Source organism: Phasianus colchicus, chromosome 15, assembly GCF_987193195.1.
Source record: "Phasianus colchicus chromosome 15, bPhaCol1.hap1.1, whole genome shotgun sequence".
NCBI classification, from domain to species: domain Eukaryota; kingdom Metazoa; phylum Chordata; class Aves; order Galliformes; family Phasianidae; genus Phasianus; species Phasianus colchicus.
The window spans coordinates 13,693,344-13,721,169 of record NC_143450.1 but is presented as its reverse complement, the minus strand read 5'-3'; the positions used below and the strand labels follow the sequence as shown (position 1 = coordinate 13,721,169).

Here is a 27,826-nt window from a genome sequence, read left to right as displayed (position 1 = left end):
CAGAGCCAGGTAGAGAAGATGTATGTAGGCTATCTTTTGGATAAGGACACCAACATGTATCCCAGTCCCGTCCGGCATCCCAGCCTCAACCTCAACCCCCAGAACTACGTGCCGGGGCCACCCCAGTACTCGGACTTCGCCAGCTACCACCATGTGCCAGGGATTAACAACGACCCGCACCATGGGCAGCCGGCGGCCGCCTGGGGCTCACCCTACACCCCTGCCAAGGAGGACTGGCACTCGTACGGCACTGCTGCCGCCTCCGCCACCACCAACCCAGGGCAGTTTGGATTTAGCCCCCCGGATTTTAACCCCATGCAGCCCCATGCGGGCTCTGGACTCCTGCCTCCAGCCATCAGCAGCTCGGTGCCACAGCTGTCCCCTAATGCACAGAGGCGCACCCCGTACGAATGGATGAGGCGCAGTATTCCCAGCACCAGCAACAGCGGTAAGGAAACCCCCAGCCCTACATCTGGATTCCTTCCTCCACATGGGAGCTCTCAGCTTGGAGTCCTGCAGGGCTGGATCCTGCTCTGGGACCGACCCCAAAGGGGAGAGCTGTGGGGCTGGCGAGGTGGCATGGACTGAGGATGGGCATGGAGAGCATTGGTGTGCGGGTGACCCTGTTCTGCTGGCAGTCAGAATGAGAACTCTGCTCTGCATATGGGAAGTCCTTCTCATGGCCAGTCCAGGATAGTCCAGGCTCATCATCATGGTGGTGGGGTGCTCCTTTTGGAGGAGTGCTGTGCTGTGTGTGTAGGGTGCTGCAAGCAGTGCATGTGCACAGCTCACTGCACAGAGTCAGCGAGCACATAGGGGCGATGCTGTGTGCTCAGGGTGCATGCAAGGTGCAGTGCATCGGGGACGGTGCCATGTGCAGGGTGCGTGTGGGTGCTCTGGGTGTTGCATGGCACACAGCTGTGTCTGGCACTGGGCAGCCATACTGTCCCTGTGCCCTATCTCCTGTCCCCATGTCCATCCCCTGTCCCTCTGTCTTATCCCCTGTCCCCTGTCCCTGTACCCTGTCCCCTGACCCCGGGGTCCTGTCCCTGCTGAACTCCTGACCCCGGCGGGGTGGGGGGAGGTGGAAGTGTCTGTGCCCCGCAGCCCTCCGCCCGCGGCCGCCCCACTGCCCACTTCAAAGGCGGTGGGCAGTCCCCCCTCGGGGCCAGCCCAAATTGACACGGACTTTGCTTTATCATGGAGATGCTGCCGGCTCCTTTGGCATTGAGGAGAGATGCGGGAAGAGCCTTTGTCCTGCCCTGCTCGTGCCCTTTCATGTTCCCCTCCGAGGTTCCCAGACCGATGGCGGTCCTCTCTCTCTCCCACTTGTCCGGGGCTCCCTGTTTGAAAATGGTGTAAAATGCTTCATTTGTTGGCTTGCTTCTGGTTTCCTGGCATCACTGCATTGGGTTGTCCCCGTGCATGGTGCTGGGGATGTGATAGCCAAGAGACGCACAGTGACTGCATGATGCTGAAGGGTCTGGGCACAGCAATGCGCAGTGGTGCCCACGTCCTCACTGTCCTATCCCCTGCTCCTCTGCCCCATCCCCAGGCCCCATGCTCTGGAAATTGCGTGAAAATTGCTGTGAGACTGTGCTGGATGCTGGGGTTGTGGTCATCCCGGTGGGAGCAGGGGTTGCAGTGGGGCTGAGCATCCCGGGAGGTGGAAAGCAGCGAGCTCTGCTCTGCAAGAAGGAGGGAGAGGCAGGGTGGCATTTCCTGATCCATTTTAAGCACTGAATATAACTCTTTAGGAAAATTGCACCCCCTCCTCATACGCATTGAATGGGAGCCCACAGCTTCTGTGGGATTTGTAGGTCCAGAAATCTCAGTTTTTTTCTGGGAAAGGTGGGAAGGAAAATGAAAGAGGGGAGGAAGACATAAGAACACCTCTGGATGAAGGGAGTGAGATGTAATGAGGGCAGGAGAGTTCCCCTGATTGAGTCACACAGCAACTGAGTGATTGAATTCTGGAAAAATCAGCTGTTGAGCAGTTTGTATCTCTTAGATTAAATGCATACAAAGGGACAAATGAACCAGCTGTTGTTCCCTGCACGTGGAGGTAGAGAGGGCTGGCGGGAGCAAAACCCCCTTGGTTATATGGGACACCTCTGCAAACCCCCCCAGCCCTGGGGTTTCTGCACATGGGAGCGTGCAGCTGAATTCAAACCCACGGCGCCTGCCCAGGCTGCCTTTACATAAACCAAGAGGTGGGTTTGACATAGATAAGGGTGAAATGTTTTATTGGAATCAATAAACTGTACATTAATCAGTCTGGATGGGTTATACCCCTCTCCATGCTGTGGGAATAGGAAATGAATGCGTGGGCTATAAATACAGAGAGCTTCATTGCGAGCGCTGTAAATCATCAGAGGGCTGTAAATTAAGGTTCCCTCTGTCTTCCCTTGTATAAACAGCCATCGGCCGCGGCATGAAGGTGCTCAGAAGGAGCCGTGCCATGCTTGGAGGCAATGTTATGCAGGGATGGAGCGTGCCAGGGGGTTCTGCTGGCGTGATGCAGATCTGGGAGAAATTGATGAGAAATCTCCCAGTGACTCAGTGCAGAGTCAGACCTCATGGGGCGATGAGCTGATATACCTGCTGCTAAGAACATGTGTGCCTCACCCAGCAGGGCCAGCCACAGCACAGGGCAAAGCTCAGCCCAGGTAACGGATGCTAAGTGCCCCAAATTGGGAAACAGAAGGAACAAGATGTCCCCATGCCTCCTTTCTTCCCAACCATCAGCCCTTTTTCTGCTCATAAAATCTTCACGAGCACAGTGTCAAACCCTCATGCTTCCTCCTTATTCATAATTATTTGCAAACTTCCTTGTGAATGGCACCCCTGCTCTATAAAAAGCTCAGGAAGGTGCTGGAAGCAGCAGTGTGCTGAACTTTGAAGTTCACCCCCCCTACCTCGTTAGCTATGTAAATGCTGTGTGCAGCCTCCAGGTCACTAATGAGCCCGACTGCAGCACTCTGTATTGGAAGGGAAAGTGTGCCTGGACATCCCTGGGGAGGTGAATGTGCATAGGGCAGTGCAGGATGAGAAGCCATGGTGGGAACATCCTGAGATATGGATGCCTCAAGCATGGGCAGAAGGCAATGCACTGAGTGTGCAGCTCTCTGCTCTGTTTCAGCTCTGTTTTTGCTGTTTCTGGCTCAGTTTTCCAGCTCTGCTTGTTCAGCACTAGGAATGCTGGAGGAAACATGAAATCCCATAAATGAGACACCAGCCCAGGAGAGGTTCGAGATGGGTGTCAGGGATGGCTGGAAGACCTGGTCCTGTTTTAGGGACACAGTTGCTCCCCAAGAAGCCCTCTGCTCCCCTGGGTCACCTGCAGTGCTGCATGCCACCAGGGTCCCTATTGGTCCTCTCCCCTTGAATTATTAACCCACAGCCTGCTCCTGGCCTCTGCTGGGGTTTGCTGAGTGCTTAGCCTGCTGGCCAAGGTACAGGTGGTTTGAACTTTCTTAGAATTGACTTTCCTTGAATAAAAAGGGCTTCCCTGGGGGTACCTACGTGATGGGCTTGGCTGGCTAATACTCCAGGATTAGCTGAGGGACACTTAATGCTCTGGCCAATGGCCAGTGCTTCCTGCAGGAGACCCTTCAAGGACACCCACCTCAGTGCTATTAGCTTTGTGATTCTCCTGGATAAGGGGATAGATGCTTCCCCTGCACTGAGCCCCAGAGGGCTTTGAAGGGGCAGAGAATCCCAGTGCCCAGCTGGGCCCCCCACAGTGTCACCAGCTTAATCTGGAATGGGGTGGCAGCTTTGTGCCCTGGTTCTGGCAGTGGATCCACACCACGCAGGCGATGCTCCGTGCCTGCAGCCCACATGTCCCTGCGTTGTGGTCTTTGACCCAGCGCTGGAGCCTGGCTGGCGGCACTTGGTGAGGTGCTCATAAAACCAAGGAGCAGCCCCTGGAATGTGCTGGTTGCCAAAATAAAGGCTTGAATCACTGCTCTGCTGAGAAACCCTTGTCCCAACACCCAGCCTGGGGCTGCTGTGCCTTGGCTGGGGAGTGGGTCTGGGTCGGGGATGCTGGATGGGGCCAGACTGCTCTTCCTGGCCTTGGGGGTCTGAGGTCTGCAGACCCAGCTCTTCCCTGCCTGCTCTGTTTCTTCCCAATCACTTCAGCCTTGGGTGCTGGTGTTCTGGTCTATGCTTTTTGGACTTGCCCCCTAGCATATTGGCCCTGCTCTTGGCTATCACATAGCAAAGCCATGGGGCTATTTTGAAGTGCAGAGTTTGATCCTCTGCGTGCAGAAGACTATAAAACCACTGGGAACTGTAGTGCGGTTTTGTAACTGAAACATTCCCAGTGTGTGACATATCAAAGCCAAATGAGGTTTTATTGCCAGTGGGGTGGCACTGCTGCTTCCTCTGAGATCTTTGGCACCAGGAAGATCTCCCTGGCTTGGCTTGGTGTTGGCTAACAGCTCTGTGAGGAGCTGCCCTGGGGGCTGCAGGGCTGCCTGGGGGTGGTGGCCACAGTGAGCCCTTCCTTCAGCCCAGCATCTCAGCAGTGCCAATTTGTGCCATCTGGAGCAGGAGCCACGGCAGCCTGGGCATGGCCATAGGGTGGGGGCACAGCCAGCATCCCCTCCCTCTGCAGTGCAAACAGAGATGGGCTGGGGTAGATCCTCTCACATCGTTTTGGAAACCCAGAAGTTGTCTAAATCCAACGGAAAAGATCTTGGCAGGATCTCATGGAGGTGGGATGTCCTCTGGTTGACAACAATAAGGGGGTCCATGTGGCTGCAGTCCTTCATTCCACACTGATCACCCCATCCATCACACCACGCTTCCTGAGGTGGATGGGAAAGAGCTGAAAATATTGTTGAAAATATGGGAAGGGGAAGTGAAAGCCCTGCCCCCTGGTTCCCAGCAGGCAGGAGTAGCGCTGGGGCTTAAACTCCAACAGTGTGGGGAGCATAATGGAGATGGATCCTGGGGTGTCCAGAGTGTGCTCAGTGTCCAGTGGGGTGCTCAGGCTTTGGGGCTGCTATTTCCAGAAGGTTTGGGAACAGTAACATGTTTTGGGCTGTCTGAACTGAGTATCAGCACAGTGTGGCTGTGGTCCCCTCTGCTCAGCAGAGGGAGCATTGACCTCTCTGTGCAGGCACAGCTGGAGCACATCTGGCTGCCAGATGATGGTGACCCAGCTAGGAGGGTCCTGAGTGCTGGGAACAGACCCCAACCCTTATCCCAGGGCTGCATCATGCAGCATTGCTCTGCTGGCTGTCCTCTCTTTTGCAGTGGGAGATGTGAGAGGGTGGAGGGGGAGTTGAGTTGCCCATGGCTCTGACCCTGGGACTCCACTCTGATTTGGTGTTGCTTCTGTGACTCAGTTTCCCTACCCATATCATTGCCCAGGCTACACTGAGATAGGGGGAAATTTTTCATAGAGAATTTTCCTGGGAAGAAATGGGAAATAGGACTCTCATCCTCGATGTGTTCCATGCACTGCTCTCAGGCTGCTTGGGACAGCCCAATCTTTCCATGCCAGTCATGCAAAGAGCTGCTGGGCAGCAGGGCGTGCAGAGCCTCAGCTCCATCCCCACCAGCACCTCCCATGCTAAGTGCCCTGCACAGTGCCTGGCGCCCGGATTGCCATGTGCCTGTGTCCCCAGGCCTGGGGACCTCTGCAGCTGGCAGCGGCACGGCTCTCATCTCTCCAGCTCCACAGCCCCACTTGCTGTGCTCTGACCTGATCGGAGCCCTGATGGCTGCGGTGCTGCTCAGAATGGAGCCAGGACTTGCAGCCACTGTAATTTTGAGCTGCTTTGACCTGTGAAATGGAGACCTTTGGGGAACAGCATAGGATTATACTCTTGCCTGTTTTGATCTAGCATTTGCTACAGCTGCCCTGCATCAGCCTCAAAACATTCCACCACTTCACTGCCCATCTCTTTTAGGGGGTCTGTGTCTTGTTGAAAGCCATCCTTTAGACAGGGCTGGAGAGGGTGAATTACAGCCCCCTAACAGCCTCCATCATCCCATGGTGCCTTCCTATGCCTGTTTGTGACAGTAGCCCTGTAGGTGCAGAGCTGGAGACAGCACTGGGGTTGGGTTTTCCTCTCCTCTGCCTCTGTTCTGGAGGGAGAGAAGCAATAATGCTGTGTCACTCAGGCTGCATGACCTCAACGTGGACACCCAGAGATGCTATAGTACTGTGGTCAAGGGCAGGGAACTCCTGTCTCCCTATCCTTGTCCCCATCCCCAACCCCAGGACTGCCATGTGGAGCAGATCAGGGCAGCGGGTCTCCCTTAATGTGTCTGTGAGTGCGTGTGCACGCACACTCAGGAGTGTGTCCTTTGGGGCCTGTGCAGCACATTGAAGCTATTCCCTTATCTAATCGTGGCTCAGGTGAGTGCTATTAGGGTTATACATTAACAGCAGTAATGATGCCCTCTCCCCAAGCTTTGGGCCCTGCCTTGATCCCAACGCTGGAATCCTTCCTTCTGGCCCCATGGATGGCTCAGTTTGGCAGCTTGACCTGTTCCTTTTTTCTTCTGGGGACAAGAAGGAAGAAGTTTGAATGTGTGTTGGGGCTGGATGGTGCTGGCAGCAGGAGGACCCTTGTCCCATCCGTGCTGCCACCCACGGCCCCTCCAATAGCAGTGGGCCATGCCAGAGACCTGGCACAGCCCCAACCCCAGATTGCCCCATCTCACTGCTCCTCAAGATCCCTGTGGGCATTGGGGTCCTACCCACAGGTATGAGGGGTCCCCATGAGGAGCCATGATGGCTCATCCCAAATTTCCTCTTTCCTTTCCCAGAGCCATAAAAGGGCCACCGAGGGCGAGTTAAGTGTAACCCAGCATTGATATTCAAGGTAGTCGCATTATTCATTGTCAATAGCATTTCTTGCAAGTCCCTTTCTTCTCCTTGTGAAGCGCTCACAATACATTCCTGAATTCAGCAAACATCGCTGAAAACTGCAATTAGTCAAAGCGAGGAAATCTCCATCTCTGGGTTGGTGGCGAGCAGAGTCTTTGCTCCCTGATATTTGCAATGAGCACCCGGTGCTGCGCCGGGGTTTGCCAAGGACGAGCAACGAAAAGAGAACAACAAAGCACAGGCAGTGATGGATCTATTTACGGCTGCAGCAGGAAATAATAATCCCTGCTAAAATTCCTGGCAGATGCAGTATCCACAAACCGCCTTGTTTCGTTACTCTTTAATTTTTTTTAACATTAGCTGTCAGTTCCGTTGCGTTCCAGCTGTTTTTTTTTCACCACGCAGTGGCATTTAAATTGCAATATCGCAAATAAGATCACTTTTCAGTCATTATCTCTTCAGAAAGGGTATTGCTTCCAAATGAAAAAGGAAAAAAAGAATTCATATGTGAAAGAAGATATCTTGAGCCCTGGTTCCGGGGGATGCAGTTTTCATCCCTATCTGTGGCGCAGCCTTGCTGTACCTCCACCTCCTCAGATCATGGGAATATGCATTGTGCTGGGGGCATGGGCAGGGCTGGACCACAGCGACCCAATGCTATTTTTCACTGTGTTTTTCTAATAGGAAGCAGTATTCTTGGCACCATGTGTCGGCTATCTTCTTGCTCAGGTGAAATGTGGAGTTCAATGGAGCTCTGATCATACTTGGGGAGACCCAAGGGCAGATTCAGGCTGTTTATGGCCAAGCACTGCTGGCTACTGAATCCATCACTGGGAACGTTTGTGCTTAATGTGGGCTCTCCCCACCATATCTTTAATAACTACACCATTCTTTTGTGAACACAGTGTGGAGATGATGAAAACCTCTCTTGGTGGCAGAAAAATGCTGTCACTCCTGGGTTTTCCTTCTTTTCCTGTCCTGATCTGCGTGCCTTCAATTGATGGCACTGTGGGTTTGGGCTCTGTGGCACAGAGCTGGGCTTCCTGCAGCCCTCTGGGCTGGGCTTGTCCAGGCAGCGTGTCCTCCACCTGGGCTGCAGCTCTGCTCCTCTTGAGGTGATGATCATGGCGCATGGGATGTGGAGACCACTACCTTGGGATGTTACTGAACGCCTCCTTCCCTTCCTACTATGAACGGCCCCTATCCCCTGGTGCTTTCCAGCATGGAGAAACACCCTGGTGCTACTCAGGATGGGTATCAAACTCCATATGAGCCAAGAACTCCTATTCTCTGGTCCCATGCTCCTCCAGAGCTCTCTGTGTACTCATGCAGCTCCTCCATGCCATCAGTGATGCTCCTGTCTCCCAGCCCTATTATCTCACCCTCACTCTGCTCTCTCTGCCAGGCAAGACGAGGACAAAGGACAAGTACCGGGTGGTGTACACGGACCACCAGCGCCTGGAGCTGGAGAAGGAATTTCATTACAGCCGCTACATCACCATCCGCCGTAAGGCCGAGCTGGCTGCTGCCCTGGGGCTCACTGAACGGCAGGTGAGTGCTGGAGATGGATTTGAGAGAGGGCAATGCCATTCCCATTCTGCTTCCAGCCCCCATGGTGCCCCTGGGGTGCTCTTCCTTGTCCACGTCCCCTTTTCTGCATGGCGATCTTTGTCTTTCCACAGGTGAAAATTTGGTTTCAGAACCGGAGGGCAAAGGAGAGGAAGGTGAATAAAAAGAAGCTGCAGCAGCAGAGCCAGCCCACCAGCACCACCACGCCAACCCCGCCAGCCGTGGGCACGCCAGGGCCCATGGGGACCCTCTGCAGTGGCAGTGCCCCAAACCTTGTCTCCTCATCTCCGCTCACCATCAAGGAGGAGTTCATGCCTTAGCCCCCTCCGCCAGCCATAGACACTGAGAGATAAGCACTACATGGCAGAGCTTGTTGCTGAGCACCCAAAGACACCACGTCCCCTGGGGACATGGTGGCTCTGTCGCCTTCCCAAGAGGCTGATGAGCTCTGTCCTACACAAAGCCCATACGTTAGGTAGTGCTGTTCTCCTGTAGGAAACATGCGCTGGTCTCTGGTATTGGTAGCCCAAAACCAGTGGGATGAGTCTTTAGGTGATGGTGGAGGAGCCTTTCTGTGGCACATCAGAATGAGCCGGTGGGATGCTTCCTGCACAGTTTTCCTGGTGATCCAGCTGCCTGCTGCTTCGGGGCAGTTCTAGTGAGGCTGAAATAAAGAAAAGACTTGGCTGGACTCAAGGCAGACAAATCTCAGTTGAGATTGTCTCCGGAATCTGCCATGCCTGGAGTGAGTTGGACAGCAGAAGCTGGGTAGGACCCTCAGCATTGGGACTGGAGGGGGAATGGGGGCTCCTTAAACTGAGACAATGACAATGAGTGTCCCCCATGTCCCCCAGCCACCATCCCCAGCTCCATCCCTGCAGCAACAAAGGGCCATCATGAGACCTGCAGACATCTGTCCCACAGATGGACCGCCCTATGGAGGCCTTGAGACCACTTTCCAGTGTGGAGGAACAAGAATAAGATGTGCAGTTAGGACACTGGACAACTCCAGGTTGCCCAGAAGAGCCACTCACTTACCCATGACATTGCAGAACCTGCACAGCTCCATGCTGCATCAAGGCACTACCAGCTGCCAGGACCATCACAGTGATGGGACATGTCCTGGTGCAAGATGATGGATTGTTGGCTTCCAAAGAGAGAGATGGGTGGGTCTGTGCTGTGTTCTCCAAAAAAAAAAGGCTCTGGGTTTTGCCTGCTTTATACTCCTCCATGTGCTGCACCATTGGTAACCAATGGCTTTTTTTTCCTGCTGGAAATCAGAGTTAAAATTCCCCTTAATCCTGCTGAATCCTGGGATCTCTACTGGCCCAGCTACCTTACAGCCCAGTTTTGGGTACCCCAGAGGTGTGCTGGGACACAGGAGGGTTTGAGGCTCCTACTGGGGGCTGTGACCAAGACCAAGGTGAGGGTTCAGCGGCTCTGATGATCCTCTTCTAGCACCATCACTCTGAGCCCCAGCAGGAACAAGAAGTGGAGATATCCCTGTTGCCTGCAGAGCCCCTTGTCTACTCCCAACCCACTCTGGCCTGGAACTCACAGTGTTTGGGGTTTAATACTGCACAGCTCCTTGACACCCACTGCATCTACAGCCCCTTAATAGGGTCCGCATCCCCCACCATGCAGACCAGTGACATCTTCCTGGGGCCATCACTGCTACTTTACACCAAAGGCAGACACTGGTGTTGGCCTGGGACTTCAGCTCACAGCTTGTGTACAGAAGGCAGAATGTTTTATTTTCTAGGCTTTGGTCAAAAATAAAAGTGAGCAGGAGCCCTGTGAGCTGTGGGTGTGTCGCTGCCTCTCCCCGTGTGCCCACATTGATGTCCCCAAGTGTGATCAGATCAGTGCCATCAGGGAGGGCATGGACAGGTATCCGGATGCAGCAGCCTGGTCCCACAGTCTGGTTGCAGTGTGCTGTGTGCCCATCTCATGAGGGCAGCATGGCTGCAATGTGGTGTGAGGCAGCCACGTCCCTTGGGTACAGTGGGGATGGCTAAGGGATGGATGGTTTCCCGGGGACAACCAGGGAAAGGGTGAGGCTGGGCCTTGCTGGTGCTGGAGGCCAAAGAACAAGGCCAGCTGCCCACCGACGTGGCTGCTGCTGATTGGTGCCTGCCCTCTTCTAATCTCATTTTATGGCTGTTGATGGGCTGAATATCCTCCTTGTCCAAGAAGAGCAAACAGAGAATGAGGATATGAGATAGAGCTTAGGACAGCTGGCATCAGTGCCTGGTCATGACAGAGCGGGTATGGGTGGTCCCCGCTGCCTGTGCTGTCCTCTTCCCCATCTTATCACTGCCTATCTCCATCTCAGCCACATCAGATTTGGGGCTGCCATTAAATCCCTGCCCAAAACAGCTCCTCCAGCCTCAAAACACACAAAGATGTGCAGGTGGGGCAGGTGGATGTGTTGAAGGGTGAAGTCCTTCTGGGTAGAGGAGATAGAGGAGCAAAGGAGGGATGGGGCAGAGAGAGGGGCAGAGCAATGGGTTTTTTTCTGTGACCTTACAGGAGTGGCTGTGCCCAGTGTTGAGCCCTGCTGAGTCTGGCACATGGCACAGCAGGGCATTGGTGGTTAAAACAGGCTGAAGAGGCAATGGGAATGGAGCTGGCGCCATAAGGGGAAAGGTACTGGGGTGGATGGGTCTCCTGCCCAAAGAGCAGTGTGCCATTGGACACTTTGGTGCCTGCAGGAAGATGAGGGCCACACAGAGGGAAGATGCTCTGCCACACCCTGGAGAAGCTCCCGGTGCCGTTGACAGCATGAAATTCCAACTGATACCCTAATCAGGCGCCTGCCTGTTTGCACAGCGGGGTAAAAGTCCAGTGAGCTGTGGGCTGTGCCCTTGGGTTGCTGCAGCCTGTGTGTGCACAGGGAGCAGGCGCTGGCGGGAAGAGGCCATAAATACGCCCACACACCCAGCACCCCTTCCCCCAACACACACACACCCCTCAGCCCCGCTGACGAAATGCATCTGCTGTGTCCCCGCTCCCATGTCCTCCCCTGACTCTTTGCCATCATTCTGGCAGCGCTGTGTCCCCGCTGGCTTCGGCATCCACACTTCCTGGCTGTGCCATACCCATATTTGCACCCCTGGCAGGTGACAGTCACTCAATTTTAGCAGCTATGGCACCTACCCTTGAGTTGCACAGCCCAAAATTGCACCATGGCCATATAGGGACACTGGGTGGCACGGACGAGGGACTCTGAGGGCTGTCCTCTTCAAGCCCCTGTGCTTTCTGCCCATTACTTCCCCTGCGCTCACACCGCCTGCTTGCACACTCCTTGGAGAAATCTTGAAATAATCATCAAAATAAGGCCACGCACAACAGGTGGCCGACAGCATGGCAGCCTCCGGCATGGCACAATTCCCAGCAGTGACAAACAGGAGCGCTGCTGCGGCTGCTGCCTTCCCTGTGTCCCGTGGAGCGGAGCTGGGCACGGTCCCATCCATGTCGGGTAACTCCCTGCCCGCCCCAGTGGAGGGCTGGGCTGTTTGTGTAGGGCTCGGCCTGTGCTGGTGATACAGGGCTGGGGCTGTACCATGCTGCCAGCAGCTGCCCACCATGAAACGCTTCTCTCTAGGAAGATCCCAAGGGAAAAAAAAACAATGGGCTGGTTCAGATCACATAGGCACGATAGGCAAACAAAGCATCCCTGCCCCAGCAGGAAGGGTGAGGATGGGACAATGCGCCATGCAGCTCAGTGCAGCATTCCCCATAGCATCGCAGGAGAGGGAGAAGCAATGGATCACCCAGAGGGAAGTAAAAGCTTGGAGATTTCCCAAAAGCTATGTAAAAAAGAGATGTTTGTTGGATGATGTATTTTGCTCCTTCTTCCTTTCCCGCTGGGAAACCCAGGTAAATGTTAGCTCTGAAAGACCCACTGTGCAAACTCAGAGGCACTTCATCTGTGCTGGGTTTTGCAGAAATGTATTTTCATGCTCACAATCTGATTCCTTCGGGAGAATTTTTACAAAAGTGTTTGGAGGGGTGTGGGAACATGACTCCTGTTAGATAGCAGGGAGTTTCAGGGCTTCAGTCCTAGCTCTGTCTCTCTGCATACATCCAGCAGCATCTGCTCAGCCTTAAAGTGGCTGGGGACACGTTTGGGTCAGGCTGAAGTACCACAACGTGTTTGCAAAGAAATGGGGCACACACACTCTGATGGGCACAGCACAGGGAAAGTGAAGCACAAGAAGGAAAAAGGTATAGCCCTGAGGCAGCCAGCAGCTCTCCTCGTGGCCCCAGAGCACGTGAGATCATCCCCTCCTGCAGTCCTCCTAAACAGGGACATTTCACACCACAGAAGGAGAGAAAGAGTCAGGGACCAGCTTCTTGCTTCCTCACCTGGGGTTTGACTGAGCACAAAGGGGAAAAATCCCGATCCCCTGAGCTCTGGGTCTGTGGGATCCCACCAGACACTCAGCTTGAACACTCACATTCTAGGGAGATGACCCGTGCTGTAGGACCTGCCCCAGGATGGCTCCAGCCCCCAGCACTGAGAGGCACTGGACCTGCCCAAAGGGACTGAGGGCTGCCCTGGGCTGGGGGCTCCAGCTGTGTGCTGCCCGAAGGAAAATCAGCGCAGGGCTGGCCAGAAAGCTGCTGAAAGCTGCCGCACTTGCCCTGCTATCACCACCCCTTGGGACACGTGAGAGTCCCTTGTTCCCAGCAGCAGGGTGTCTGAGACCTTACACATTCATGGCACATGTAAAACAGCATCCTCTCCTCCTCGCAGCCCTGCTTGGGGCCGAAGCCCCAGACCCCCCCTCCAGCAGGGGTACGTTTGACAGACAGCCCTCCTGCAGCCTGCCCAGAGCCGTCTCCTCCCTCCCTCCCCGCTCAGCGTGCAGCCAGCACCAACTCCAGGCAGAGCCTTCTGCCGGGCTGTGCCCCCCCGCCCCCTGCATCCATCCACCCCGGCATCTCCCTCTGCCCGCCTGCTCTGCTCCCCCTTCTCCCTCCCTACCTCCGTCTGCGGAGCGAGAGAACAAGTGTCGGATCGGGGAGCGCATAGCAACAGGATTCTGGGATGAAGAAGATTCGGCAGCAACAGCTCCGCAAGGTGAGAGCCAATGTGGGAGCGCGGGGACATCGCGTGCCATCGCCCCATGGGGTGAATGGCTGGGGGCACGGATTGCAAATTGGGCGGGGGGCATTTGGAGATGGATAGGGGTCATTTTGTAGGGACTTGCTGGAGGGATGCGTCCCCAGCCCCTGCCCCCAGGCAGGTGCTGCTGGCAGTGATTTGTGCCAGGGATGCCCGGGTAGGTGGGCACCAGGTGCTCGGTCCCACAGTGCTGCTCATGAGGATGCTGCCCCCTGATGTAGGGAGCTCGAGGGCTCCAGCTTCCCCCATGGGATCAGGACACAGCTGGGCTGCTGCTTCCCTGACCAAGGCTGGGGTTGTATGGTCTCAGGGGACCCAGGTGGTGCTGGACCCTGAGCTCCCCCTGTGCCCTTTGGAGGTCAGTAAAGCTAGGAATTCTAATGGGAGCTCTTTGAGATCCAGCTCTCAGACTTCCCCATCCCAGGTTCGCCCTTCCAGCCTTCTGTCTGCACCTGCACCAGGGACAGAGTCCCTTCCATTGCCCTTCCCACATGGGGCTGGGTGCTGCGGGGCTGCTGAGTGGCAATCCCAGCTCCCATGCTGCTGCTCCTGCATGTGGGTGCTGCCCAGAGCACGCCCAGGCACTGCCCTTCACCTTTTTGCTCTGCCTGCTAACCGCAGGGCAAGGATGGCTCCAGCCCATGCCTGGCCTCCAGCTGCAGGAATGAAAACCGTAAGAGTTTTGTCCATGACAGGAAATTCCTGGGATGCTGGGACATGATGTAAAAACCCAGTGCTGGCCTGGCACAAGGCAGCAGCTCTCTGGCAGCCTTCTTCTTTGCTCTGTGCTGCTGGGAGGCAGCTCTGTCCTCTCCCATTTCCTACAAATCATTTTATCAGACCACTCAGCGACTGCAAGATCCATTCAAAGTTCTCTTTGTCCCTCCAAAAGCCTTTCTGAGACATGCGAAGAAATTTCTCTGCTGCTCACGGTCCTGTTTAACATTTAGTCAGGAATTCATTTAGTCCCACAGCAATCAGCCTGAATGGAAAGCAGATGCCCCTGGAGTTATTTCCCCATCTCCGGTGCTGCTTGGGGCCCTTCACCATCCCAACCACTCAGAGCCCCGGGTGGAGGGCAGGAGGGGGTGTCCACCTCAGGTGGCAGGATGCCATGCCTGACCCTGGGCTGCGGTTTCCCCGGAGCTGCTGGAACCACTCACACAGCCCCACAACCCCAGCAGCCCCTCCTCACCTGCATCCGCTTCCTATCTGCAAGCCGGGAGTTTCAAGCCTTTCTACCAGACATATGGAAATTCCTCCTTAATACAGATCTTTCTCAGGCTCTAAGGATTTTTGCTTTTGCCTAATAGTATTTCTGTAAGAGCTGAGTGGATTTTATTTTATTTTTTTCCTATATGGGATTTCTTATATGCTTCAGGGATTATTTGGTGCACGGGTGGGAGCCTGGCACTGGGATGTCCCCATTCCAACAGGTGCTGCGGTGCAGAGCCTCCTCGCGCCATGCCACAGCCTGACCCATTGCAGCCAGTGGTTTTTTTTTTTTTTTTTTTTCTGCAAGAGATTAACAAGCAATTCAAACTGATCCGGAGTGACTCACATGGCACAGACGCACTGTGCTCACGGCACAGAAATCTGCCTTTGGGTGGCATTTCCTCAGTCAGAAGCTGTGGTTCACACACAGAATCCTCAACAAATCACGGACGAAACAACGCCGCGATGCCAAAAGTATGAATTGAGGCAAAATATGATGAAAAAATCAACCTGGAGCTGGCTGGCTTCTCATAGCACCAGCTTTATGACTGTTGAGTTTTGTAGAGGTTTAATTTAAGCAAAGCAGTTCGCAGATAGTAATTAGCACAGGATAATTTCACTGTGGAAGCCAGCTCGTATCTTACCAGAATCTCAAACCCTTTTTCTTCTTGGTGCCTTTTACTTTGCAGACCTCTTTGGGGGCATCCCCTGGCACATGATGCAAAGTGGTGCAGTGCTCGAGGACAGTGATGCCAGGGGAGCAGATGGTCCCTGTCTGTCTGTAACTGGTCTGAAAGATGGCAGCTCTGCATGCAAAGCACTGGAGCAGAGCTGTGTGTCAGCCTCTGCTGGGAGAGAAAAGCCCTGTTATGAGAGAGGCTGAAAGAGGGCATTAGTCCTAAAAAAAAGGGCTGAAAGAGAGCCTCAGCGTGAGATATCCACCTGAATCAGTGAGGTGTGCAGCTCTCTGCTGTCTGGGACAAAGGTGGTTTGGAATCCTTAAATACTGCATTTTGCAATTCGTTTTCATTCAGATGATCAGCCCAGGCTTTGTGTGGTGGGTGAGGAGCCGTGCGATCTGGGATCCTCTATGCCTCACCTACCCCTGTACTCCCACTGCCCCACCTGCCAGAGACCTCAGGGAGCACAACTGATGTCTCAGCAGGGACGCTGCAACACTGTCTGTCCATCGTCTGCAAACATGGTTTGTTGTGGGTTGTGGCTGTGCACTGGGTTAATTAGTGGGTATGGCCAAAATGAGGAATTGCTAAATCAGAGAGCTCAGTTAAGGAGCTGTAGGAGGGCTGCCAGGTGGCAGCGGTGTTTTGTAGTGATGGTATTATATCTAGGTCATGGTTTTACTTTGCAGCCTGAAGCTTTTCCTCCAGCCCGTACCCTGTGGCTATGGCATGCAACAGGAATGGGCTTTTAGGAGTGGCTGCTGCAGCCAGGGTTGGGTTTTGATGCCAGCCTTTTTCTCAGGTGAGCATCTCAGGTTGGCTCTGGGAAGAGCTGCCGACTCATCCCACACCAGGTGGATTCATTTGGTGTTGGTGGGCAGGAGCAGGGTGAGAGCACACAGCCATTGCAGAATGGCTCCTGGTCTCCATGGGAACTGGCAGCAGGATCAGCCCAGGCTGGACGGAGAGAAGGAGAAGAAGGATGAGGAGGAAGGCGGTGTGCCACCTTGTACAGAACACTCTGCATCCCAATCGAAAGGAGGACCCACAGCTCTCGTCTTATCCCCCCACATCCACATCTCACTGTCTGGTTCTCCATGGTCTATGAACTCAGGCAGAGATTATTGTTTTTCCCTTTTAAGACTCCAGAAGAAGGGGGGGGAGACTTCAAGCTGGGAATCCCCCTGCCCTGGTCCTGGTGTCCTGTTAGCAGGGACACGTCTGCCCTCTTGCCTCACTAGAGCTGAACTCAATGCACCCCACAAGGAGAGGGCTCTTCCCATGCCATACTCATGCCCGTGTTTTGAAAATGAGAAAACCTTGCTGTGGACCCTTGAGATGATTTCTTGATGAAACTGCCTTTCCCAGGGGACTCTGGCCATGTGAGATGGATTTGATCCCCTTTCAAAGGATGTCAGCTTGCTTTAAAGCCGTAGGCTTGGTGGTGTACAGAGAACCGCCAGAAAGGGGACAAACTTCATCACTGTGACTTAGTGGTCATGAATTTACACCTCTGAGAGATCCTTCCCTCCCTTCTTCCCCTGCTTTACCCCTTCCTTCCATCCCTAGCCACCCTCTCCTATTCCTGTACCCTCTCTCACTCAGCCGGTGACACCAGAGCTCCTGGTGAGCCCCAGCAGCCAGGACGGAGACCTGGGCTCCCAGTGCCCAGAAGACAGAGGGAACTGGACGGGACGTCTAGATTTCCTCCTCTCCTGCATTGGGTACTGCGTGGGCCTGGGAAACGTCTGGAGGTTCCCCTACAGGGCTTACACCAATGGAGGAGGTACTCATGCATCCTTCCAGCCATGTCCCCTTATCACTGAATTGGGCAGGTCCCTGAATAGACACCCCTTCCCCATCTCGGGGCTGAAGAGCATTGATAACTGGAGAAGATCATGGTGTTTGTGAAAGATTTGAGAAGAAAACATTTTGTGTATGTGGGCAAAGCAAAGCAAGGTGCGAATCACAGCCCTTCCTCTGCACCAGGGGCACGGTGCCCTCTGGGATCAGGGGTGGGCGATATCGTGGGAAGCTGCTGCTGCCCCTTTCTGCAGAGTTAATATTCTGGCCCCTTCCTGGGAAGGCAGTGGGAGGTTGTGGTAAAGATATTTTCCTTTTCCTAGGTGGGCTTTAGTTGTTCACTCCACATTAATTTCAGAGTCATTTTTCCTTTTTGCTTCCCGTAGGAGCTTTCTTGGTTCCTTACTTCATCATGCTGGCCATCTGCGGGATCCCCATCTTCTTCATGGAGCTGTCACTCGGGCAGTTCTCCAGCCTGGGGCCACTTGCTGTCTGGAAGATCAGCCCTCTGTTTAAAGGTGCGTGAGTGAAATCCAGAGCCCACGCAGTGCTTCTATGAGAGCTGCTGGATGGGGCCGTGGACCAGAAGCCTCATCCCACCATCCTCAAAGGTTAAATGCTGGGGGAAAATGGAGCTGGCCAGGCTGCTGGGTCAGCCATTTGGGTAGCTGAAAGATATGTATGAGCTACCTGTCTTCAGAGTCTCTGCATGTCCTCATCAGCTCTAGAAATTATATGAAATTACATGAAAAACTGAGTCAAACAGTGTACAAAACACAGCACTGAAGCTAAGCAATGGCTGTTACAAAGGTAAGAACAAAGTGTTCAAAAAAAAGGTCAGATCAAACACTCTCAACATTGAGCTGGAGCAAAATCCTCTGTATAAGGCCTAAAAGAAGGTTGTAATGATGCAGAGGTTGATCTCTCAGCTCTGCCAGTGATAGAACAAGAGGGAATAGCCTTGAGTTGCATCAGAGGAGGTTCACGTTGGATATTAGGAAACATTTCTTCTCAGAAAGAGTGATGATGCAGTGGCACAGCTGCCCAGGGAGGTGTTTGAGAACCATGGAGATGTGGCACTGGGGGACACGATCAGTGGGCATGGTGGGATGGGCTGGGGTTGGACTTGCGGATCTTAGGTCTTTTGGAACCTTAATGATTCTATGATTCTATGGAATAGATTATCATTCACATGCATACAGAGGTCAATAAAGGGGATTCCCCAGCAGGTGAACCTCTGCCTTGGAGCTGGTTAACCATGTGACTGCTGAACCACACTGTCTGACCCTGGATATGGATGCGCTCTGCTCCAGAGAGATGGCTCACTTCTTCTTTACCCTCTCCTTCCTCCAGGCATTGGCATGGGCACCATCCTCATCGTCTCCCTGGTGGCCATTTACTACAATATGATCATTGCTTACGTTCTCTTCTACCTCTTTGCATCCCTCACAAGCGACTTGCCCTGGCAGCACTGTGGCAACTGGTGGAACACTGACCTGTGCCTGGATCACCGCATCATCAAAGCGGGGAACACCACCCTCCCCGTCAACATCTCCAACACCGTCAGCCCCAGCGAGGAGTACTGGAGGTGAGGAGGTGTGGGGAACAGGGAGAGAACAAGGATAAGAGAAGGTGGGCACTCATACTGTGGGTGCAGTGATGAGCTCACTCTCAGCATTGGGTGATATCCCAGTTTAACCATTGGGATTGTGTCTCTGGGCTGTGGGATGTGTCCATTACCTGGAGTTGCTTTGATGGCCTGGAAATACTTTAGAAGGAAATGCATCCCACAGCTGGACCAGCCAGGACTCACAACCAGCCAGGCTTCCCTCATAGCTCTTCAGCACATTGTGGAGAAGTCCCACCGACTGCTCACCAGCCGTTCTCTTTTCGCCCTAGCCGCTACGTTCTGCACATCCAAGGGAGCTCTGGAATCGGGGATCCTGGCAGGATCCGCTGGAACCTGTGCCTGTGCCTGCTCCTTTCTTGGACCATTGTGTACCTGTGCATCTTAAAGGGAGTCAAATCCTCTGGCAAGGTAAGGGCTGGATGTTCTCTTCAGGGATGTCCTCCTGTGTCTGCATTTCTCCTTGCATCTGGGGAAGTGAGAGACACAAACATATTCTAGACATGGGCTTGTTGGGGGTGGCTTGCACACCCTGACACCAATGCCACTGGCCATGCTGCATCCCAAGGACCTCAGCACTGCAGGGTGATGCTGGGTGACCCAGTGTCCTACCCCAGGATGTGCTACAGGGGATCAGGTGCACTGCTGCAGCTCTACAGCCAGCTCTGCTCTCCCACAGGTCGTGTACTTCACTGCCACCTTCCCATACCTCATCCTGGTGATGCTGCTTATCCGTGGTGTGACACTGGAGGGGGCCTGGAAGGGAATCCGCTTTTACCTCACGCCCCAGTTTGACCACTTGCTGTCTTCCAAGGTGAGCAGGGCTTTCAGCAATTTGTCCAAGATGCAAAAATGAATATTCTCCTGTCACCTCCAGCACACAACAGAGCCAGTTCCCCTTCTTGTGAGTCTTTTCTGGCCAGCTTCTGGCCCAAAGTTCTCCCCCTCCTCCACCAGACCTAAAGCATTTCCACTCAGCAGCTTGTCTCTGCTCCACACCCTTACTGTGCTGTGCTTCCCACCCCTATGTCTCCAGGGGGTTTCCAAACCCTGGCTCCCCTACACTCTGTTTCCCCTCAGGTGTGGATCGAAGCAGCCCTGCAGATTTTCTACTCCCTTGGGGTAGGCTTTGGGGGCCTCCTCACCTTTGCCTCATACAACACCTTTCATCAGAACATCTACAGGTAGGAGCCAGATACCATCTCCTAAAAATCATGGCTGGGGAGCCACAAAAGCTTCAGCTGTTTCCCAGCACCCACTGCAGGCACAGGTAGAGAGGAGACTCCTGGTGCTGGGCTGATTCCCTCCACAAGGGAAAGCAACCTTGGGAGAAACCCCACAGCATGACCCATGTCATTAGATACTGGTTCCTTGTACTCTGGAAAGTACCCACCGAGGGAGGCCCTTGGGAGAATCGCATTACAGTGAAACCAGGGCTGGCAAGGCCACCCCAGCATGGGGCTGCTATGTTCAGAGCATTTGCTTTCTCCTCTGTAGGGACACCTTCATAGTCACCCTGGGCAATGCCATCACCAGCATTTTGGCGGGGTTTGCCATCTTCTCTGTTTTGGGATACATGTCCCAGGAGCTCGGGGTCCCTGTCAACCAAGTGGCCAAAGCAGGTGAGGTCAAACAGGGACCTGTTTTCCCAGAATCTCTGCCAGGGCACAGCAAGGAGCTGGGAAGGGGAGGTGTGGGGCAGATCTTTCATTTCCTGTAGCACCTTCAGCTGGGATGGGGATGATGGGAGAACTCCCACCCCACTCAGGCACAGGGATGAAAGGCAGCTGAGGGTGTCAGTGTGAGGGATGGAACTGCAGGCTTGGTTGGCCAGGAAAGGGAATGAGGAAGATTGCTTCCTGCCATGCAAATCTTAAGCAACACTAAGTGATGCCTAACAATGGCATGAACAAGAAACAGACTTATTCTGCACCTTGATACCTTCTCCGGCCCATCTTGCAGGGCTGTGGACAGGTCCCCACTGCAGTGTCATGCTGCTGGGGCCTTCTATCCTCCATGCCCTGCTCTCTCACCCCCTTTTCACTCTGCTGTCCTTTACCTCCCCTAGGTCCTGGCCTGGCTTTTGTGGTGTACCCCCAGGCCATGACAATGCTCCCCCTTTCTCCATTCTGGTCTTTCCTCTTCTTCTTCATGCTGTTAACCTTGGGCCTGGATAGCCAGGTAAGGACAGAGCTCACCAGGCCAGCTGCAGTGCCAGGCATCCCAGGGGGATCAGGGAATCCTCTTTTCCTTCCCATTCAGTTTGCCTTTATGGAGACTATTGTGACGGCAGTGACAGATGAATTTCCCTACTACCTGCGACCAAAGAAAGCTGTTTTCTCAGCTGCCATCTGCATTGGCCTCTTCCTAATGGGACTGATCCTCACAACAGAGGTAAGGTGAGGGGATGGATGCACTGGGGACTGACCAGGGGTTCATCCTTGAAGACAGAGACAAATACATTCATATCAGCTAAAAAGGTGGGAGAGAGATGACTGATGGGACTGGGTTCCTGGGGGATGTGAAGTCCCACAGGGAGTAACACAGCATTACTGTCCTTGTACCAACCCCAGAAGAGAAGTGATGTCTCCTGAGGCTGCCAACACGGGGTAAGGGGTATATGACCCCACAAATGGGAGGATGTAGGTAGGATTTTATTGGGATGCTGGTCACAGAGATGCTGGTCACTGTGCTTGGACTCTGCAGGGCGGGATGTACTGGCTGGTCCTGCTGGATGACTACAGCGCTGGCTTTGGTCTCATGGTGGTGGTGATCACTACCTGCCTGGTAGTGACACGTGTCTATGGTAAGAGGGTCTGTCCCATGGGGACACGGGGAAGAGTGGGTATGACAAAGAGGGTGGGGTAGAGTGACAAAGAGGTATTTGGAGGGAACAGGATGGGAGCCAGCAGCCTCATAGCGTAGCATGAGGCACCTCTTCTTGTTTCTCCTCCACTGGATTCACTTCCCAGAGGTATCTGCGGGACTGAGACTGGTCCCTCAGACCAGCTGGGTCCTCCTTCCTGCATTTCCAGCTGGGAGGAGAAATGCTTCTTTGCTGCTAGAGGAAAATGCAAATCACTGCTCTTGCCGCTCTGGTCCTGGGAGATGGCAGCTGCTGAATCCTTGTCCCTGTCCCTTCTCTAGGCATGAAGAGGTTCTGCAGAGACATTCACATGATGCTGGGCTTCCAACCAGGGCCCTACTTCAGAGCCTGTTGGATGGTCCTGTCCCCAGCTACAATGATGGTAACCACCGGGCTAGATGGTGCTAGCAACCCTAGTGACCCCCCCTTATCACAATTTGCTCTACTGACCTCTCAAAGGACCGCTCAGGTTCTGCTGGGAGGTTTTCTTGGGCCTTGTTTGAGACCTTTGAGGAGCTCTGAGCTTACTTGGCTTTCCACCCACCCCACAGGCACTGCTGGTGTACAACATCGTCAAGTACCAGCCCTCTGAGTATGGCAGCTACCGCTTCCCTGCCTGGGCTGAGGCCCTGGGCATCCTCATGGGGCTCTGCTCCTGCCTGATGATCCCTGCAGGCATGCTCATGGCTGTGCTGCAAGAGGAAGGGACGCTGTGGGAGGTAGGAGGCCCTGGAGCACCCCAAAAATGTGAACAGCTGATCCTGAGCCCCTGCCCATCCTGTGCTGTCTGGTGATTTGCTGCCTGTGAAATGCACAGAATGTTGTCCCTTTCATGTGGTGGATACAGACATGTGGGACTTCACAGCCATTTTGTGGTAGAAAAGGCAAAACAAGGAAGCAGTGGTGCAGAAAGGCTTTGCCCAGGGGCAGGCTGTGTAGTTGCTTGCAGCATCCCAGCCTGGGTTTTGCCTTGCTGCTCTCCCCTGGCTGCTATGAGCAGAGCTGCAGCACTTGCTGCCCTCCCCAGGCTGCAGCCTTTGGAAGGAGGAGCCTGGTCCTGGGCATGGTGACGTGACCAGGAACCACCTTGATGGATGCTAACCCATTACCTAGGGGGCTCTAATCCCACAACGTAGCCCTGCACTAACTCCCAGCTCCCACAAGCCTTCCCCACCATCCCATGCAGACCAACAGACCGCCACAAAGCACAGAAGGGCAGTGAGACAGTGCTGCCTTCCCCAAATGCCACAGAACAGTCTTTTGGCCCCTTCCCACTCACACTGGGGTTCATCCCACTAAGGATATGAATGATAGCGGGGAGCACAGCAGGTGCCATGCCACAGTGAGCACCCACATCCCTTTACCCATCCCTTCACAGCGCTTCCAGCAAGCCAGCCGTCCCACCATGGACTGGGGCCCGTCACTGGAGGAGAACCGGACTGGTACATATGTGGCCAGCCTGGCTGGCAGCCAGTCCCCCAAACCACTGATGGTCCACATGCGGAAATACGGGGGCATCACCAGCTATGAGAACACGGCCATTGAGGTGGACAAGGAGATCGAGGAGGAAGAGGAGGAGTCCATGATGTGAGGGGATAAGCTCTCCTCTTTACACTTTGGCACTTCAAGCTGGCTCAGTGCTGGGGAGGCTTTTGGGATCTGCTGGCCCTGCTGGACCCCTTACCACCATCCCAGCTCTGCCAGGACAGAGATGCTGCCTGTCCTGTCACCCCCAAGGTGTTTGTGTTTAGTGTGGCAAGGTGTGTAACAAGTCCATATGTTCATGTGACAATGTCTGTGCAAGCATCTGGGCTGCCCCAAGCCCTTGGCCCCAGCCCAGGGATGCTTGGTGTAGAAGGACGCAGTCCTTGGAGTTTGTGCGTTCTCTGCTAATATGTGTTTAACTCCAGCAACCCACAAACACATGTGAGAAAGGATTTCAATATCCTAAATGCCCTGAGGAAGGTCTGTGTCAGTGCCCCCAGAGATACCCCAGCAAAACCAGGGTGCATTAGCATCCTGCTGAAATCTGACCTAATAAATGAGCAGTCAAAAATAGTAAGAAGGAAATAAAGTTCTTTATAAATAAACTGGCCTGAGACATCCTGAGATTGTAGGTCCCTACAGGGGCAGGGCTGAGGCAAACTGAAGAATGGGAAGAAGCTAGGTCTCTGGTTCCCCATAAATGCTGGAGCTCATGCACAGGAGTCAACCGGACCCAGCACCAAAGCACGCAAGTGCAGCTGCCCCCAGGGTACCTCCTGCCTGGGTAGAGAAAGAGGAGCTCACACAGCATCCATAAGGGCACATCCAGAAAGGGTTCCAGGCACATGGGGCACAGGCACTTGGTGCGTTGTCCAATGCATCTCTGTTCTGCTAAGGTAAAAACCACAAAGAAGGATAAACAGAAAAATGAGGGCTTATGCCTGAGTTATGCCTGTAGCTCTGATGTACTGGGCTCTCCAGGGCAAACCTGGCACGAGGCTTTCCTGGCATGGCCATGTCATCACGTCACCCGTGTGTGCCAGGCTCCACTGTGCTGCACAGCACATAGCCACCTCGGGGAGAAACCAGCCAGCACTCCAGCAGCACTCAGCAGCAGTCTGTGCTGCTCCTCAGTCTCCCTTCCCTAGCACTGTAGGGGATTTAATTCTTGCCTTTGCACCTCTGGGTCGGTAGGGATGTTCTCCAACGCGTCTTTCCCTGCTGCTTTCCTCCCCACACTGGAGGCACTGAGCACAACTCGGCTCGCTTCTCAGCTGGCTCTGACCTTTATTCTTCCTCATCAGACCCCTTCCCTGGGCCCGTTGGGCTGTGGCAGCGCGACCGTGCCGCAAAGCACCTCCGTCCGCTATCCCCTGGGTTAATCATTAGAGGCCGGCCATAAAAGTGTCGCTGATGGAAAGTTCAGGCTGTGGCGGCTGGGGAGCGGGGAGGGCCTGCCATAAACATTTATGGCCCCAATGAATCCTCGCTCTAACCTTGACACTATTTGCTGAGCGGGAGGCCTCGGGAGGTCACGGTGCTGCCCAGCCACCGTGGTGTGCGGGCCGGGGGACCCCAGCCAGCCTGGCCCTGTTGAGAGATGGATGTGATGGAGCAGGCGGTGGGCTTGGGCATTTCATGGCATCACTGCTGGCCACAGAGTGCTGGAGGCACCTGGAACACCCTCACAGGATGCGGAGTTGGAGGATTTTTGAGCTGGGCATTCTGCTCTGGGCTCTGTGTGGCTCCACACCCACACTGGGGTTCATCCCACTGAGGATATGAATGGGGTCCTGGCCCCAAATTCCCCCTGGAATCCTACAGGCTGCATGCCTGCCATCGCTTGGAGGTGCAGTGTGAAGGACGGGGCAGGGACACGTCCCCTGGACACAGCACTGCATCCATCCCTACGCCTCCACGCGTTCCACCCTCGGGGGTACACCCTGCTCTGCCACCGCAGTGACCTTGTAGCAACACTTTTTGGCACGGAGCGACGGAAATACAGCCACGGGGCAGAGGTTGGCCTTGGGACAGGCTTCTGCCTGCTTCCCTCAGCACAGCCTTCTGCTGACACCTCGTGGGACCGCAGCACCACTGCAGGCCCGGAGCCATGCCCTGCCAGGCCACCCCATGGCTGCACATCATCACCCCTGAGTTCCTCCTGCCGCCCTCAGAGCAGCTGTGTTCCCATCACCCTGCAATGGGGTCAGCCAGGGCTGGGGATGACGTGAAGCTCCCATGCCTCATTGCTTTCAAGGGCAGCAATGGAGGGATGCAGACGGTCCGAGTCACTGCAGTGACGGAGAATCATCCGTTTCCATGCTCAGAAGTTGTTAGCTATTTATTGCACTTGAACACCAAGAATAAAACGGACAATCGCCCTCCCGCCCCGCGCCCGGTCCCCCCGCTGCCCTCCCCATGTATCGCATCCGAGTTGAGCAGTGATCGTTCTGTTTGCAGCCACAGGTTCTGAAAACAAAGGACAAGGAAACGATACCAATCCCTCCCCCCCCTGCATCGAGAGCCCACCGAATCCAACGTGGTCGCACTGCTCGAAGGATTGAGTAAGCATACAAAAGGATAAAGGCTTCAGCTGCAACCGTACGGACTTACAGACACAGGGGACGGGCAGCCGCCCCTCCCCAGGGCCTGGTTTATGTTGCTTGACAAAGCTTAGTATACTCTTAGTTAATATATATATATTTTTTTGCAGTCATCTTAAATAAATATTTCCATAGAGAATTCCTGTACGCATATATATATTTTTATATATATATAATATGAGAGAGATCTCGTTGTTTTTTTTTTTTCTTAAACCACTGTGAACGTATTTTCCCTGCTTGTCCAAAAAATGTTACAAAAACCCTAAAATTGTGCAACAGTTAGAAAAAGGGGACAACAACTCAAGGAAGGAAGGAGCCACTCAATACAGCCCCCTCCACACCCCCTCTCCTGTACCTAAGGGCAGAAAGGACTGTCTGCTGAGGAGGGCGGCCTCTAGGGGACAGATGGCACAGAGGCCATTATTCCCTGCTTTGATGTGTCCACGACCTGTTCAAAATCTGAGTTTCCCTATCTGGAATGAAAGGGATGGGGTTTGCACTTTTGGAAATGGGAAATGGCAAAGTCTTTGTCCAGCTAGCAGGAGTGTGTCGTTTGTATCAAGACAGTTCTGTAGACCACGAGAAGTGTCCCGTGATAGAAGATGAAGGGTTAGCCCAGCTCCTGGGATGATCAGAGGATTTGGTTATGGGATTTTCTGCTGGCAGACAGCTCTTGGTCCATGGGGCTACACAGAAGGTGTAGCTGCCCTTTGAAACACAGCTCTGCTGTTTGCTGGTGTTTCTCAGAAGTCCATGAGCTCCAAGTGCTGCCACCTCCATCCTGCATGCTTCCACAGGGTCATAAATTCATGTTGGGCAGAGGGGGGGAGGGAGACAAGGCGAGTTTGTAGGGTTTGGTGACTGGAAAGTGGAGCATTTATTTGGGAAGGGGAAAGAGCTGTCCTGGCTGTGCCTGCCTAGAGGGTGGAGCAGAACATTTGCTCTCTCCAGCAAAGAGCAGAGGCCAAGGGGTGGCTTCTTCTCCTTCCAGAGTGGATATACCAGCAAGACCTGAGAAATGAAGGTGTTGCATCTGAAACTGGACCCTGGCAGTCCAGAAAGGAAAAGGAACAGCTCCCAGCTCCACCTGTGGGTGTGGGAGCCTGAGAATGCCATAGCAAGTCCTCAGATTCAGTTATCTGCAGTGGTCTAAGAGATGGAAGAGATGACAAATTGGAGGACTTCTGAGTTTACACTGACCTGGATGGACAGATAAGTCAGGCTGTACCTGCACTAGGATATTAGGTGATCTCCGGCCTTAAGGATATTGGGGACAGGAAGACCATGGCAGTAAACTCCATACCAAGAAGGTGGCATCATTCATATTGCATACTGCAAACATCTCCTGGACCTTGTCATCACTTGATGACAGAACTGTGGTTGTATTGCAGAGGCAATACCAGATAGCGTGCAATACAATTGGTGTCAACAGCACAAACACTCTCTAGCAAGAACATCTGGTACAGATATAACTGCAGCATCCCTTGCTCTGCAAGCCAAAAAAAGGCTGTGATGTACGATTACGTTGATTTTTTATAAAGTAAGTTTTCCTGCAAGTTCAGGCAAAAATCAAGAAATGCAAAGGAAGACAGGCAAAGTTTTTCGCCATGGCTACTAAAAGAAAAGGTGTTGGTTTATCAGTGCTTGTTCAGAGGTGTTCTGGGGATACAGAAACCTGCTCTGGAGAACCAGGATGAAGTGGGGAGAGAAACCAGGCGGAACAGATCTCTAAAGTGCAGGTGCTTAATGCTGCCAGCTTAGGCAGGTTGGGAAGTTGGGTCTTCCTTGGTCAGGCTTCGGCTTGACTGGAAGACTGGAAACAATTGGAAACAAGACTGTACTTCCCTTTGAAGAACTGGGAGCATTTTGGGTGTTGCAAAGACATCCAGGTGCCTCGCAAAGAACCTGTCCTTGGAGAGATGATGGTAGGGAAGCCTCAAGGAAGAGAAATCACCTCCAAAAAACACCTCAAAGTATCTCTGGAAACCAAG

The 27,826-nt window shown here is 53.8% G+C and overlaps 2 protein-coding genes and 1 long non-coding RNA gene across 4 annotated transcripts; 2 read left to right on the top strand and 1 right to left on the bottom strand.

Annotated features, from left to right (window-relative positions):
- Window positions 1-18: 18 nt before the first annotated feature.
- Window positions 19-8,742, top strand: CDX1 (caudal type homeobox 1). The gene is made up of 3 exons (XM_031597926.2): window positions 19-448; window positions 8,259-8,404; window positions 8,536-8,742. Exons 1-3 carry the CDS (start codon window positions 19-21, stop codon window positions 8,740-8,742), a joined length of 783 nt encoding a protein of 260 aa, XP_031453786.1.
- On the bottom strand, window positions 7,084-13,459 carry LOC149915913 (uncharacterized). Its single transcript, XR_016471327.1, has 3 exons — window positions 13,416-13,459; window positions 9,461-9,692; window positions 7,084-9,086 (listed from the first exon to the last, which is right to left on the bottom strand). It is a non-coding gene; the product is annotated as an uncharacterized LOC149915913 (long non-coding RNA).
- On the top strand, window positions 11,540-23,964 carry SLC6A7 (solute carrier family 6 member 7). 2 transcript variants are annotated; one of them, XM_031597944.2, is made up of 14 exons: window positions 11,542-13,511; window positions 17,057-17,237; window positions 17,641-17,772; window positions 18,608-18,842; window positions 19,154-19,292; window positions 19,561-19,695; window positions 19,962-20,065; window positions 20,379-20,503; window positions 20,950-21,062; window positions 21,144-21,275; window positions 21,588-21,687; window positions 22,029-22,129; window positions 22,299-22,466; window positions 23,126-23,959. In XM_031597944.2, exons 1-14 carry the CDS (start codon window positions 13,479-13,481, stop codon window positions 23,336-23,338), a joined length of 1,911 nt encoding a protein of 636 aa, XP_031453804.2. In that variant the 5' UTR covers window positions 11,542-13,478; the 3' UTR covers window positions 23,339-23,959. The 2 variants fall into 2 exon arrangements, with proteins under 2 accessions (XP_090006938.1, XP_031453804.2); XM_090150812.1 differs by having other exon boundaries at window positions 11,540-13,511; window positions 20,950-21,275; window positions 23,126-23,964.
- The last annotated feature ends 3,862 nt before the right edge of the window (window positions 23,965-27,826 follow it).

Coding starts and splice junctions, on each gene's coding strand:
- CDX1 (XM_031597926.2), top strand. CDS start 19: ATGTATGTAGGCTATCTTTTGGATAAGGACACCAACATGTATCCCAGT. Junction 449..8,258: donor TCCCAGCACCAGCAACAGCG/GTAAGGAAACCC, acceptor TCTCTCTGCCAG/GCAAGACGAGGACAAAGGAC. Junction 8,405..8,535: donor TGGGGCTCACTGAACGGCAG/GTGAGTGCTGGA, acceptor GTCTTTCCACAG/GTGAAAATTTGGTTTCAGAA.
- SLC6A7 (XM_090150812.1), top strand. CDS start 13,479: ATGAAGAAGATTCGGCAGCAACAGCTCCGCAAG. Junction 13,512..17,056: donor GGCAGCAACAGCTCCGCAAG/GTGAGAGCCAAT, acceptor TCTCTCACTCAG/CCGGTGACACCAGAGCTCCT. Junction 18,843..19,153: donor CCCAGCGAGGAGTACTGGAG/GTGAGGAGGTGT, acceptor TTTTCGCCCTAG/CCGCTACGTTCTGCACATCC.